The 14,004-nt window shown below is 37.5% G+C and overlaps 3 protein-coding genes across 3 annotated transcripts in view; 2 read left to right on the top strand and 1 right to left on the bottom strand.

Moving 5' to 3' along the window:
* Positions 1-14,004, top strand: part of LOC110945556 (moronecidin-like) — a 307,687-nt gene that overhangs the window by 281,820 nt on the left and 11,863 nt on the right. The window lies entirely within an intron of this gene.
* Positions 1-14,004, bottom strand: part of LOC110957911 (exostosin-1) — a 405,942-nt gene that overhangs the window by 148,389 nt on the left and 243,549 nt on the right. The window lies entirely within an intron of this gene.
* LOC110957912 (pteroicidin-alpha-like) lies at positions 11,815-13,053 on the top strand. Its single transcript, XM_022204151.2, has 4 exons — positions 11,815-11,879; positions 11,984-12,072; positions 12,228-12,249; positions 12,350-13,053. The coding sequence occupies exons 2-4, from the start codon at positions 11,985-11,987 to the stop codon at positions 12,450-12,452; spliced, it is 213 nt and encodes a 70-aa protein (XP_022059843.1). The 5' UTR covers positions 11,815-11,879; position 11,984; the 3' UTR covers positions 12,453-13,053.

Genomic DNA, 14,004 nt, shown 5'->3' on the forward strand with positions numbered 1-14,004 from the left:
CACTTACTTCATCTCCAGATAGCATTAGTTCCCTCAACTATTTTTTTATTCATTTGTCTATTTTTGGTTGATTACAGCCAGAGAACCATGATTTTTAGAACAATGCTTTTTTAAATCAGCATGCTACTGAGACTGCAATTCATGTTTTTATTTTTTTTTAGCTTAGTTGTGTTTCCTATCACAAAAGTTAAATGTGTAATAACAAGCAGGGTTAACAAGCAGTTTGCCCATGTATGTACATCATCCAGAAACCCTTATAAACTAACCAAAAGAACAAAAAAAACTAAATCATTACCAGAATTTGGCACTTGGTTGTTGTTCAGGTAAAACCCTGCAGCCACTTTCTTTCTAGTTTTTCTCTCACTGACTTTAATGGCTCATCTCTGAACATCTGCGTCCAACTACATGTCACTTCAGTGTCACTATAAGCGTCAAAATCCCAGTTTTAAATGTTACATCCTGGTTCCCTTGATGCCTGTGTCACTCCTCAGTTCGAATGTGTTGCTGGAACAGCCACTCAAGTCTGCCTGCATTAATCCAGGTGTGTGTGTGTGTGTGTGTGTGTGTGTGTGTGTGTGTGTGTGTGTGTGTGTGTGTGTGTGTGTGTGTGTGTGTGTGTGTGTGTGTGTGTGTGTGTGTGTGTGTGTGTGTGTGTGTGTGTGTGTGTGTTATGCACCACCCGTCTGTCTCCAGCAAGGGTTTAAAGAGGGATTGAATTAGAGGAAGGACAGCTTTCAAGTAGGGATTAGGCTAAAGCTGGGTCTCAGGGGGTCATTATTCAATAGCCGGTGAGTGGCATCAGGACCCCTCAAACCCAGCAGAGAACAGGCAGAGAGTGAGCACTCCATCTGTAATGAAAGAAGAAGAGCACCGGAGTGTGTGCTTCTGTGAGCATGTGTACAATGCTGCATTGTTATTGGATAGTTGGGGATAATAACAGCAATAACTTCCAAAAAAAACTTTCTTTGACAGTTAGACAGTAGGATTCCAACACACCAAGCTGACCTCTAAGAACTGCCGGCATCCAACACTGACTGGCAAAATATAGGAGAGGAAATATCTGTAAATTTCTCCTCAAAAATGGAAGACCCAACTCCAACTCAGCGGCCTAAAAACTGCTCTAATGTTTTCAAACTAGCATTATCCAGCAGACTTGGCAAGCTTTTGAGTGACCAATGAAATGTTGCTTTAGGGCTATAAATAATGTTGCCAGCTACTTTCTCTGCCTTTTTATGAGCAAAAATGAGCTTGACTCAGAGGATGCAACATGTGGGAGGAATGTTCTTTCTCAGAGTTCAGCTTCACTGCAGGTGCATCTTGAACACCAGTAGGAGTCACCAACTCAGTGACATACAACATATGCACTCATTTAGCCATATTTTGTTAAAAAAAAATACATGTGTGTGGAATTCATTGGGCATACATTTGTACAATCGAGATGTGGATAATGCTGGAAGGGTTGTTTCAGATTTTTCATCAGTTTTTCTCGTACTTCAAGTCCTTGAATCTATTTAAATTCAAGCGTATATAAACCATATTGGTCAATAAAACAGCTGGAGGAAAGAAAATGTCAACAAAATGGATGTTGACATTCTTCTATTGCTGCTCTGTGCAATATTCTTCCTTTTCAATTATCAAAATGTTCAAAATGTGTTATGAAGTGAAAAATAACCATATTTCAAACATGCAATTATACTTGTGTGGACAAAAATATAATACAAACAATAATATAAATGAGCATTCTTAACCAAAATGACAAAAATGGCATAAAAACATATTGATTCTTATACGGGTCATTATTGACCCACTTATGGAAGAATGTAGGGTCCAGTCACTCGTGCATCTAAGAGTTAAAGGTGCTGCTAGTTTTGTAAACTTGATTAAATTTAGACAAATTCAATGAAGTGAGGCCCTGACAGTAACAGCAGTTATTACCTGAGTCAGAGGCAGCTTTTCTTCCCCTCCGAACATTGTTCCATTTTAACTGGTATTTCAGTGTAACTAAGGCCGGTAACCTGCTTGTGTTTGTCCTTTACAAGCTGTGACACCCGTGCAGAAAGTAAACATTGAATGGTTAAACTATATCATGAGGTAGTAGCCAGTTTAAGATGTTGGTTTAGGATTTATTGATAAAAACATAGTAACCCCAAGTGTACAAATCTGATGTTTTTGTACTTTACGTGAGAATTATCTGTTTAAGAAACCTTCTACTTGCACATCTGAGGGAGTTATTGTACTTCCTATTCTTCTGAATGTTCCTGGCTTTAGTTACTCGTACAATTACAAGCTTCTCGAATGCGAACATTTGCTAACAATATTTTCTGTTTATTTATTAGCAACTAGAGGTTTATACTGTTGTTTGAGCAAAACAAGTATTGTAAGGTGCTTCTGGGCTTTGGGTACCTGTCATGAAGTATTCTCACAATTATCAGAATTTCACAAACTGAAAATAAATAAATGAATCCGTCATAAATTCAGTTGTAGACTTGTACAAAATACTTGGACATGAATACTTGAATACCGCTGTTTTAATTTGTAAAATAAGACTTTGCAGTTCTTTAACAAGTATTGCTTAATGCTCTTCTGTTCAGTCATCATGACTAAAAATTTAAATTAGTTTGGGCTCATGGTTGCACAAGAGCTGTTTACCAGTCTATGTAAATGCCATGCTGAGTAATGTGTTTTTTGCGGCGGTAACTTCTGTGTAAAGATAACGGTATCTTCAATGTTACGAAACCTTTAGAGGTGCGAAAGTGTCTCAAATCAACAAATAATTATGATTTGCACACTACTGTTTAAAAGTTTGGGGTCACCCAGACATTTTCATGTTTTCCATGAAGACTCACACTTTTATTCATGTGCGAACATAACAGCACAAGGGTTTTCTAATCATCAATTAGCCTTTCAACACCATTAGCTAACACAATGTAGCATTAGAACACAGGAGTTATGGTTGCTGGAAATGGGCCTCTTTACCTTTATGTAGATATTCCATTAGACTACGACCTTAACATTTTAACAAAACTACACTACACCTCAATCTCAAAATATATCAACAAAAATGTAGGCAATACTTTGGTATTACAGGAAAGAAGAGGACAGCAGTATCAAAGCAGGAAAGACAAAAACAAAGTCCAGGAGCACCTGAAGATGGCTGACTGAGTCTCTTTTAGCTGATGCTGTACATTCAGGTCTTGGAATTTTTGTGCTACAGTGCAACTTGACTGAGGCAGCAGAGAGCGGGCTTACAGCAGGATCAAACTGAAAACCCTCAGCTCGTATCTTCTTATTGTCTTTTGGCTTGTCAGGATCTTCCCAAGACATTGGTCTCTTGTTATTCCACATCGTGTTAAGACCTCAGACATCCCGCTGTCTTTAGTTTCACACGGATGGAACCAGTTTCAAGAGTTGTCACTTGTTAAAAAATCCACAGGGGTGAGGTTGGGTAGTTGTGCAGCTGTACTACATTTCTGTAAACACACGATTTGATCCTTGTGTGGTCACGTAGAAAGTGTATACTTGAAAATGTCCCCATTAAAGAGAATCAATATGCTGTATTTGGTTAGGGCCATTTATAGGGCAGATACTGCAAATGTGGTCAGCAGAGAGGTTTCATCTTACACAAATAGCTCTTCTCTTTGGCTCATTTAGGAATTGTGGATAAGGGAAACTTTCATTATAACTACCGAAACCATAGAAAGATAAAGGTGTTATATATTTTTGTCTGTTAATCAGCAGGATTTTACAAATTGAATATCATGAAACTTGGTGGAGAGATGAAGCATGGACAAAGTGAGAAGTTATTAAAATTGGACCCAGATCCAGACGATTTTTCTTGAAACTGGAAGACGGGGCATTGGCACTGGCTGAGGATGAGCTTTCTAAGTGCCCTTCAAGTTGTATCAGTCATCATCAGAGGTATCACAAGACTTAACGATATCCTGCTATACGTTTTTGCTGAGTCACGATATGCCTTTAATCCTCAAGTGCAGAGAAGACATCCACTTGGGCCTGGACACACAAACTGTCTGTGAATCTGCGTTATACCTGATGCTGCTGTACTGTGTGTGCTTGTCTGTGCTGCACATCATTCATTTTCCTCTGTTCAGACCGACAAGCAGTCATTTCATTTGTTGGAATGTAAGTAACTCGGTCTGATGTCTTGCTTTTTCTCACATACACATTCAAATGGGACCCTAGCAATGAAACTAACATATTATTCCTATGAAAGACTTGCTGTTTGGAATATTTTATTGATCTGCTATTGCAGAAAATGTGCAAATGGCTGCAATTGCAGAACAAAAGACAAGCACAGGGTGTTATAAGTGACCTGCAGAAATGTAGTTACTTAAAACATAGAGAATTATCTCTTTTGCAGACTATCAATGGTAATTAAAAAACTGTCCTAAAAAGGCAATGTTTTAAAGAGTAAAAAATGCCAACAAGAACTTCGTAACAACCATTTCCCTGTTTTTGTTGTCCCTCCTTGAACCTCCTCACTGTTGGTTCCTCTAAGTGGCAAGAGAAGAGGAAACAGAGCACGAGGAAGTGATAAGATAGTAATCAAGCTGTTAACACTGATAAAGCAAGGACTTTGCAGTGTCATTGCCCCAGCTGGGTAGAACATAACACACAAACACACACAATTGCACCACTTACACTACCAAGACATGCAAAAAATACCTACCAAAACCAAAGAAAAAACAGTACTAGAAGCTATAGTTTTCAGTTTTCTCACAGGCATATTTGAGTTTTTAGTTATTCGTTAGTTATCTACCTATGGCTCCATGCAATGGCATCATTTTACCTAAACCCCCCTTCAAATGTGCACTCCATTCTGTAAACTTGATGGCATATACACTCAGCAAAAATATAAACGTAACGCTTTTGTTTTTGCTCCCATTTTTTATGAGATGAACTCAAAGATCTAAAACTTTTTCCACGTACACAATATCACCATTTCTCTCAAATATTGTTCACAAATCTGTCTAAATGTGTGATAGTGAGCACTTCTCCTTTGCTGAGATAATCCATCCCACCTCACAGGTGTGCCATATCAAGATGCTGATTAGACACCATGATTAGTGCACAGGTGTGCCTTAGACTGCCCACAACCATAACCGATTGAATGAGCCATTCGCAGTTTCACTGTACCGGCCGTGTGTACTTAGACTTGCATATTTGAGACAAGCATATGCTACTGGCAGGATCAACCAGGTAGCCCAGACGGGACGAGCGTAGATCTGCGTGCCCCAAGAGGAAAATGCTATGAACAATCCGGTTTGTATACAACAGAAGTAGGAGCAGTGTTTATGTTCTCAACACAAAGTCAAATATGTTTCCAGTAAGTGTTGGACTCCACCTAACTTGCCCCTTGCCTCCAGTCCTTGTTTGTAATATTCATGGACAGGATCTCAAGGCATAGTGGGTTTGTGGATAGTGTTCAGTTTGGGAACCTCAGAGTCGTGTGTCTATGTTTGCAAAATATTGTGGCTCTGTTGTTTTCCATGACCTTCAGTGCACATTGGGACAGTTTGCTGCTGAGTGTGAAGCAACCGTGTTGCCAGTCAGCACCCCCAAGTCTGAGGTCATGGTTCTGGTACTGGTGGATTGGAGATGAGCTGCTGCCCCAAGTGGAAGAGTTTGAGTATCTTGGGATCTTGTTCACAAGTAATAGGAAAATAGCAATTGAAATATATGGGATCCACTTGGAGGAACTGGGAGACGTTGCTAGGGATGAGACAGTCGGGAATGGTCTTTGCTTGCTACCACCATGACCTAACTCTGGGTGAAACACATAAATGGATATTGTCTCTCCCAACGACACAACATGTCAAAAAGAATGTGCTAAGAAAATGCAAAAGAAAATCTTATTTCACTGAAAATTGAGGTTTCCACCAGAAAGATAGGATATCTTTAAGAGAAACTGTATAAGCATTAGATAAATTTACATAGTTTAATGATATGTTTGTTACAGTAATGCATTTCAAATATTATATGGGGGAAAAAAAATGCTAGTTTCATAACAAGAAAAAGGAAGTAAATAGAAGCAGCTTGGCTGAGCAAACGGAGTGAAAAATTAGGTATCTGTAACATTGTCTCATAATGTGATTATATAATTGTTTTTATTTCTGCAACACTGACTCACGGTGAAAGTAATGAATATAGCTGACACTGATCAACACAAAAATGGTATTTGCCTTCTTAAAGACAATATTTATAGGAATCTTGAGTGTAATTGTGAAGGTCATTATCAGCTTTGTGCTACAAATTTTGAACTTGTCTACGTCTATTCTCAAACTCTAGCAAGTCGCATGTACATCATGAGTGACAACAAAGCAATATAATGTGAGTAGCGTTGGCATACAATCAATATAATCACAAAATATTCCTCTAATTTCTCATAATTTTTAATACTAACTAAAAAAATTAAAGGGCAAAGTCCTAATTTTCAAACATTAAAGGTGCTTTCTGTGTTTTAACAGGAAGCAGATTAGGGAGGTCTGTTTTGTGTTAAGTCATGAAGTGGAAAGCCAGAGGGTTGTGTCTGTGCATTAACCATGAATCAGGTCTGACATTTTTAGAAAACACATAGTTTTACACATTTTTTTTGTCTTATCAGTGTTTCCCAAAGTTCTATACAGGATCCATGGAGAGAAGCCAGAAATCAGACTCAGAAAAGGGGGATACTCAAATGTGTGTTTCAGGCCTCTATAATTTTAGGTTACAAGCTTCCTGTTTTTTAGCTTCTAGGGAACTGTCTAACCAGTTAGTACCAGCTTCACATGCTGCTGTTCTTCAAAGCAAGACAACAGGTCTTGCAACAAGTGTTAGTGCTAGTGATATCAATCAATCAATCAATCAATCTTTATTTATAAAGCCCTTTTCATGCCAGGGAGCAGCTCAAAGTGATTTACATAAAAACAATACAACAATTAAAAGCACTTAATACAAGAGATATAAAAACAAACACACGCACACACATACACGTAACAACAGACATGACAACAGGTCTTGCAACAAGTGTTAGTGCTAGTGATATGAGCACATCATGGCAGATTCTGGGGCTGTTCCTACAAATGCTGCACCATCTATTCTATTCTATTCTATTCTATTCTATTCTATTCTATTCTATTCCTGCAATGGAGAGGCACCTCCTGATTATGAATAATCAATATCAGCTATGAAATCCATATCCAGTTGACCTTACTATTGATCCTTAAAGCTAAAAGTTAGATTTTTTCAGACAGAGGTAACACTGAGTAGCTACAACTGATAACACTGGCTGTTTATGCTGGTTATTGTAGGTCGTTTATAGGCTCTTTTACAATATACATAACTGTTCAAAAGTTTGGAAATGTCATTATTTTTGAAAGAAAGGCATTTTTTTTTTTTTTACAAAAATGAAGATAACATTAAATTAATCAGAAAATACAGTCTAGACATTGTTAATGTGGTAAATGACTGCTCTAGCTGGAAACAGATCATTTTTAATGGAATATCTACAGAAGGGTACAGAGGAACATTTCCAGCAACCATCACTCCTGTGTTCTAATGCTACATTGTGTTAGTTGTGTTACTTAATGGTGTTGAAAGGCTAACTGATGATGAATAAAACCCTTGTGGAATTATGTTAGCACATGAATAAAAGTATGAGGTATAATATAATAGTTTATTTGCAAAAACAGATAACTCCGTTTTGATACATTTTCAGAAAACTTTTTCTGTTATTGTTTACTTGAGATAATATCAATCAAACTGAAGTGGAGTGGATTCGACTCAGTCGAAAAATACATGACAAAACAGAGAAAAAAATAAATTATTATTGTAATTATTATCATTCTATCAAGTAAACAATCGAAAAAGTTTTCTGAAAATTTTTAAAATGGAGTTATCTGTTTTGCAAATAAACTCTTCATATATCGTCTTCAAGTGCAAGTTTAAAGTGGTTCTGGTGTTATTAATGATTCTTAATACTTGTTATTACTTGATGGATTACAACACTTTTTGAAATGCTTGAGAGGAATGTTTAATAGCAACAAGCAGCAGTGGAATTAGTTGATCTGGATGTGTTGGTCATTTAATGCAGCCAAACTAAGGGTATGATTCTGAAACAAGCAAATCATTCCCCTCTTTGATACTTTCTTAATGATGTAAGAAATTAGGGGAAAACAATCTATGCTTTTCCTTCCATATTTTACAAAGCTTATCATTTGAAATTCAGAATAAAGAGAACATTGTTCAACAAATGTTGGACAAAATGATGCAGTGTGGTTCCATACAATGTATTGTTGATCTTTTTCTGAACTGTAACTGAACTATTGGCTCATTCCTTAGTTATTTTTTGCTTAATAACGAAGAAACTACAATTATTGGATCTATAATGGCACAAAATAAATAAAAGAGTAAATCCACACAATTAAAACAAAGTCAAATAACATTTTTTTTTAGACTATTGCCTTATTCCCTGGAGCTAAACTGAAACCTTTAACCTAAAGGAAGTGATGGTTGAACAGAGGCCTGTCTAGACGAGATTTGGTTTCATGGTAGAAATTACACTGATAACCTGTCTGGCCCGAATGTGGTAGCATCCTATGATTATATCCATTTGTTATTGCACAATGTTGCACAATTACTAAATCTATCAGTCCTGCATGTATATAAAGAGGTGTGCCAGTAGGCACAGATATGTCTCATCGCTCTGTTTCAACACAACCTTTGGTCTTGAGTCAATCAAAAGGTAAGAATTAAATTTGTTTTACTTCACTTACTGGTGAATAAGACAAGGTAATTGCAATGTACAATTAACAGAATTTAAAAAATGAACAATTAGAAGTTTAACCATGGCCTGCACAGTCGCCTGGTGGTTAGTACTTTGGCCTTGCAGCTAGAAGATCTCCGGTTTGCGTCCCTGTCTTTCCAGAATCTTTCTGCATGTTCTCCCTTTGCATGAGCAGACTTTCTCCGGGTGCTTAGACTGGTGATCCGTCCAGAATGTCCCCTGCCTTCATCCTAAGTCAGCTGGGACAGATTCCAGCCCCACTACGACCCTAATGCGGATTAAGCAGTGTATAAATAATGGATGGTTGGATGGATGGATGGAGTTTAGCCATTGTGATTTTTGTGTTTGCAGGATGAAGTGTACTGTGGTCTTCCTGGTCTTGTCCATGGTCGTCCTCATGGCTGAACCTGGAGAGTGTATTTGGAGACATATAGTTCACTGTACGGTCATGAGATCACAAAACACTGACTGTTACGTACTATAGCTGATAATGCTGAGTGTTGATTGATGATTGTTTTCTTCTTTTTATGTGTATTTTATTTAGATGGAGGGAAGATTCTCGGTGGGTAAGAACATTATTTCTATTTCTACCACTGGTAACATCACAGAATCGGAAAATTTTCGTTAGTTGTTGCACTAATATTCTTTCTATTATTATTTTGTTGTGTCTCTTGTCGGACTGAACCTTCTTTCCCTCCACCAGGCTCTTGGGGAAAAAAAACATGGACGATCAGCAACTAGAGAAGCACCTGGAGAAGCTGGAAAAACGTTCAGCTGATTACAACCAAGGACAGCCAGTTCTTGTTTTTGACTAGACTCAAGGACTCTGTCTGAAGACATGACTTGAATGAAGAGAAAAACCTTTTGCTCTTTTCCATAAGAAAGAACAGCATCAAATATATCAGCCAATCAGGTCCCCAAATTATAGCTTCTTTGTGCTTGCTGATAAAGTCATTTTGTTCATCCATTTTGGCAAATTGTAGGATGCTTAATAAACTTGCATAATGGCATACTCAAGCCACTTTCACTTGTCTTATTTAAAAATCTATTACTATTAATCTACAAATAGTACATGGAGGGAAAGTTTTAAATGTCAAATGTATGAGTTTTCTCAAAGCTGTGAGATGGGCTAGGCAAAGAAAATCGTGTCGGGAGGATCTCTAATTAGAATAAACCATAATATCAATAAGTGTGCTTCAAAGTTTATGCATTGGGAGACTTAATTATTGAATTTACGTTGACAAAAAAATAAATAAAAGCGTTAATCCTCACAACTACCAAGCTGTCAAACGATTCCTTGTTTAGTTAAGTACTGTCTCATTAATATGAGCTAAATGGAAAATTGAACTAGACATTTGAAATTAGACTGATAACATGGCCCAAATGCAATAAGACTTTATGTTTATGTCCTTTTGCAATACTGCAAAATGTTGCATGACTGCAAAGTTCACTTTGAGCTGCATGTAAATATAAAGGCGTGTGCCAGTGGACAAGTCAGCACAAATGCCAACCTGGGAATCTCTCATCACTCTGTTTGAAAAGATCAATTTGGTGGAAAGGTAAGAATGAAATATTCAGTTTATTTGTGAACAAGACAAAGTAACTGTAATTAATAGAGTTCAATAAAATGCTGAATTTGACCACTTTGATTTTGTCATTACAGGATGAAGTGCGCTGTGGTCTTCCTGATCTTGTCTATGGTCGTTCTAATGGTCCACCAGGCTCTTCCATGGGGGGGGGGAAGCAAACTTGGAAGACCAGCAGCTGGAGCAGCTGGACAAACGTTCAGCCAATTACAACCCAGGACAGCCTGTTTTTGACTAGACTCATACACTCTGTCTGAAGATATGATTAGAGTGAAGAGAAAAACCTTGCATTTTGTTTGATGATAAAGTCTTTCCTGTTCATTCATTTGGTAAATTGTAAGACGCTTAATAAATTGGCATTATGGCACACTGGAATCCTTTTCACTTGTCTTGTCTAATAATCTGTTGGCGTAGGAAAAGGTTTAGCTTTTAAAACACAGTTGACTGGAAACATCAGACCTGAAATAGTCAAAAGAATTGTGTTGGTTTTACCAAGAGCTGTGTGACAAGGATTTACATAAAACATGAGTCAGCAAATGTGTTGTTCTATTTTAGCAATCAGTAACCACAGTAGTTGAGACTTATTCTGCAAAAGTATTCATGGTATTGCACTGAAAAAGGTCACATCACTCGACAAGACAGGTACAGAGTAAACTGAAGTATGCACAATTTTAACAGCGCATGGAGACAAAGTTTAAATGTCAGTGTTTGAAATACAGAATAAATGCAGAATTTTGAAAAACTGTTGGAGAAAATAGTGTGGTGTGGCACCATAGAATGTTTTTTGCTGCCATGAGATGAATGTAACTTTACATAAAATAAAATTTGCTTGAGCTAGATTAGAGTTTATTAGTTTTCATTTGGTTACCCAACACACTGCAAAAACAGCCCATGATGATGACTTCTTGTTGCTTGGAACAAAGCTCAATTATTTGGGGCACAATGGCTAAGACGGACTACTTAGAAGGTCAAAAGTTCAAACCCCGAAGTGGCCACTGTCGGGCCCTTGAGCAAGGTCCTTCACCCTTCCTGCTCCAGGGGCGCTGTACCATGGCTGACCCTGTCCTCTGATCCCCCCAATTGGGAGGATATGCGAAAACTGCAAATTTCCCCTCATGGAACTACTAAGGGATAATTTTTTTAAAAAGTGCAATTATTTGATTTACAAAATAAAGAAAAGAATAAATTGTCACAAGTGAAAAGTTGTCAAATGACCCCTTGTTTAATTAATTATTGTCACATATGAGCAAAACTGAAGATTGAACTTGAATGAAGTGATGGCAGAATGGAGGCCTGTCTGAAGTGACTTTGGTTTCATGGTAGAAATTAGACTGATAAACCATGTGGCCCAAATCCTTTAAGACCTTATGTTGACGCCCATTTACAGTGTTCATTAAGTTCCCTTAGTTCTGCATGTACATATAAAGGGGTGTACCAGTGTACCAGTCAGCACAGATACCAACCTGGGAATCTCTCATCACTCTCTTCAAAAAGATCCATTCAGTGGAAAGGTAAGAATTAAATTTTAAATGTACTTGTGAATAAGACAAAGTAACTGTAATTAACAGAGTTCAATAAAATGCTGAATTTGACCACTTTGATTTTGTCATTACAGGATGAAGTGCGCTGTGGTCTTCCTGGTCTTGTCTATGGTCGTTCTAATGGCTGAACCTGGAGAGTGTATTTGGGGAACACTCATTCACGGTACAGTCATGAGATCAGTTTATTAAACATCACAATTATTTGACACAGTATACCTAAAATTAAGCCACACAGTGGCTCTGATTGCTATGGACCATAAATAAAAATGCTGAGTACTGACTGATGATGGCTTTCTTTTTTGTATGTATTTCATTTAGTTGGGAGCCATTTAATTCATGGGTAAGGACATCACTTTTAATTCTATGACTGCTGACATCACAAAATCATCAAAGTGTTTGTTGTGTCTGATGTTGAGTTGAACCTTCTTTTCCTCCACCAGGCTCTTCCATGGGGGGAAAAAAGCAAACTTGGAAGACCAGCAGCTGGAGCAGCTGGACAAACGTTCAGCCAATTACAACCCAGGACAGCCTGTTTTTGACTAGACTCATATGCTCTCTCTGAAGATATGATTAGAGTGAAGAGAAAAACCTTGCATTTTGTTTGATGATAAAGTCGTTCTTGTTCATTCATTTGGTAAATTGTAAGACGCTTAATAAATTGGCATTATGGCACACTGGAATCCCTTTCACTTGTCTTGTCTAATAATCTGTTGGCGTAGGAAAAGGTTTAGCTTTTAAAACACAGTTGACTGGAAACATCAGACCTGAAACAGTCAAAAGAATTGTGTTGGTTTTACCAAGAGCTGTGTGACAAGGATTTACATAAAACATGAGTCAGCAAATGTGTTGTTCTATTTTAGCAAACAGTAACCACAGTAGTTGAGACTAATTCCGCAAAAGTATTCATGGTATTGCACTGAAAAAAGTCACATCACTCGACAAGACATGTACAGAGTAAACTGAAGTATGCACAATTTTAACAGCGCATGGAGACAAAGTTTAAATGTCAGTGTTTGAAATACAGAATAAATGCAGAATTTTGAAAAACTGTTGGAGAAAATAGTGTGGTGTGGCACCATAGAATGTTTTTTGCTGCCATGAGATGAATGTAACTTTACATAAAATAAAATTTGCTTGAGCTAGATTAGAGTTTATTAGTTTTCATTTGGTTACCCAACACACTGTGTATTTGGAGAGCACTCTTTCACGGTACAGTCATGAGATCATTTTATTAAACATCACAATTATTTGACACAGCATACCTAAAACTAAAGCACATAGTGGATCTGGCTGCTATGGACTGTAACTAAAAATGTTGAGTACTGACTGATGATTGTGATTGTTTGCTTTTTTGTGTGTATTTTGTTTAGCTGGCCGTGGATTGCTCCATAGGTAAGAATATTGCTTCTATTTCTACAACATCACAAATTCGAAGATATTAAATCAGTTGTTGCACTAATATTCTTTCTATAATTTTTTTTGTTGTGCCTCTTGTCGGGATGAACCTTCTTTCCCTCCACCAGGATCATCGGCCAGAAAAAGATTTGGAAGACAAGCAGCGAGAGAAGCAGCTGGAGCAGCTGGACATACGTTAAGTCGATTGCAACCCAGGACGGCTTGCTTTTGACTTGACTCAAGGGCTTTGTCTGAAGATATGATCTGAGTGAAGAGAAAGACCTTTTGCTCGTTACCTTAAGAAAGAAAAGCACCAATCATATCAGCCAATTAGGTCCCCAAATTGTAGTTGCTGCATGTTTGCTGATAAAGTCATCTTTGTTCATTCATTTTGGCAAATCAAAAGACGCTTAATAAACTTGCATAATGGCACACTCAAGCCGCTTTCTTTGGTCTTATTTAAAAATGTATTATTAACAATCTACAAGTAGTACATGTAGGCAAAGTTTTAAATGTCAAATGTATGGGTTTTCAGAAAGCTGTGGGATGGGTTAGGCACCAGAGATCGTGCTAACATCACAAAATCAAATAGATTTAATTAGCTGTTGCACTAATATTTTTTCCATAATTCTGAAGTTTTGCCTCTTGTCGGGATGAACCTTCTTTCCCTCCACCAGGATCATCGGCCAGAAAAAAACTG

The sequence above is a fragment of the Acanthochromis polyacanthus genome, chromosome 16, assembly GCF_021347895.1.
Source record: "Acanthochromis polyacanthus isolate Apoly-LR-REF ecotype Palm Island chromosome 16, KAUST_Apoly_ChrSc, whole genome shotgun sequence".
NCBI classification, from domain to species: domain Eukaryota; kingdom Metazoa; phylum Chordata; class Actinopteri; family Pomacentridae; genus Acanthochromis; species Acanthochromis polyacanthus.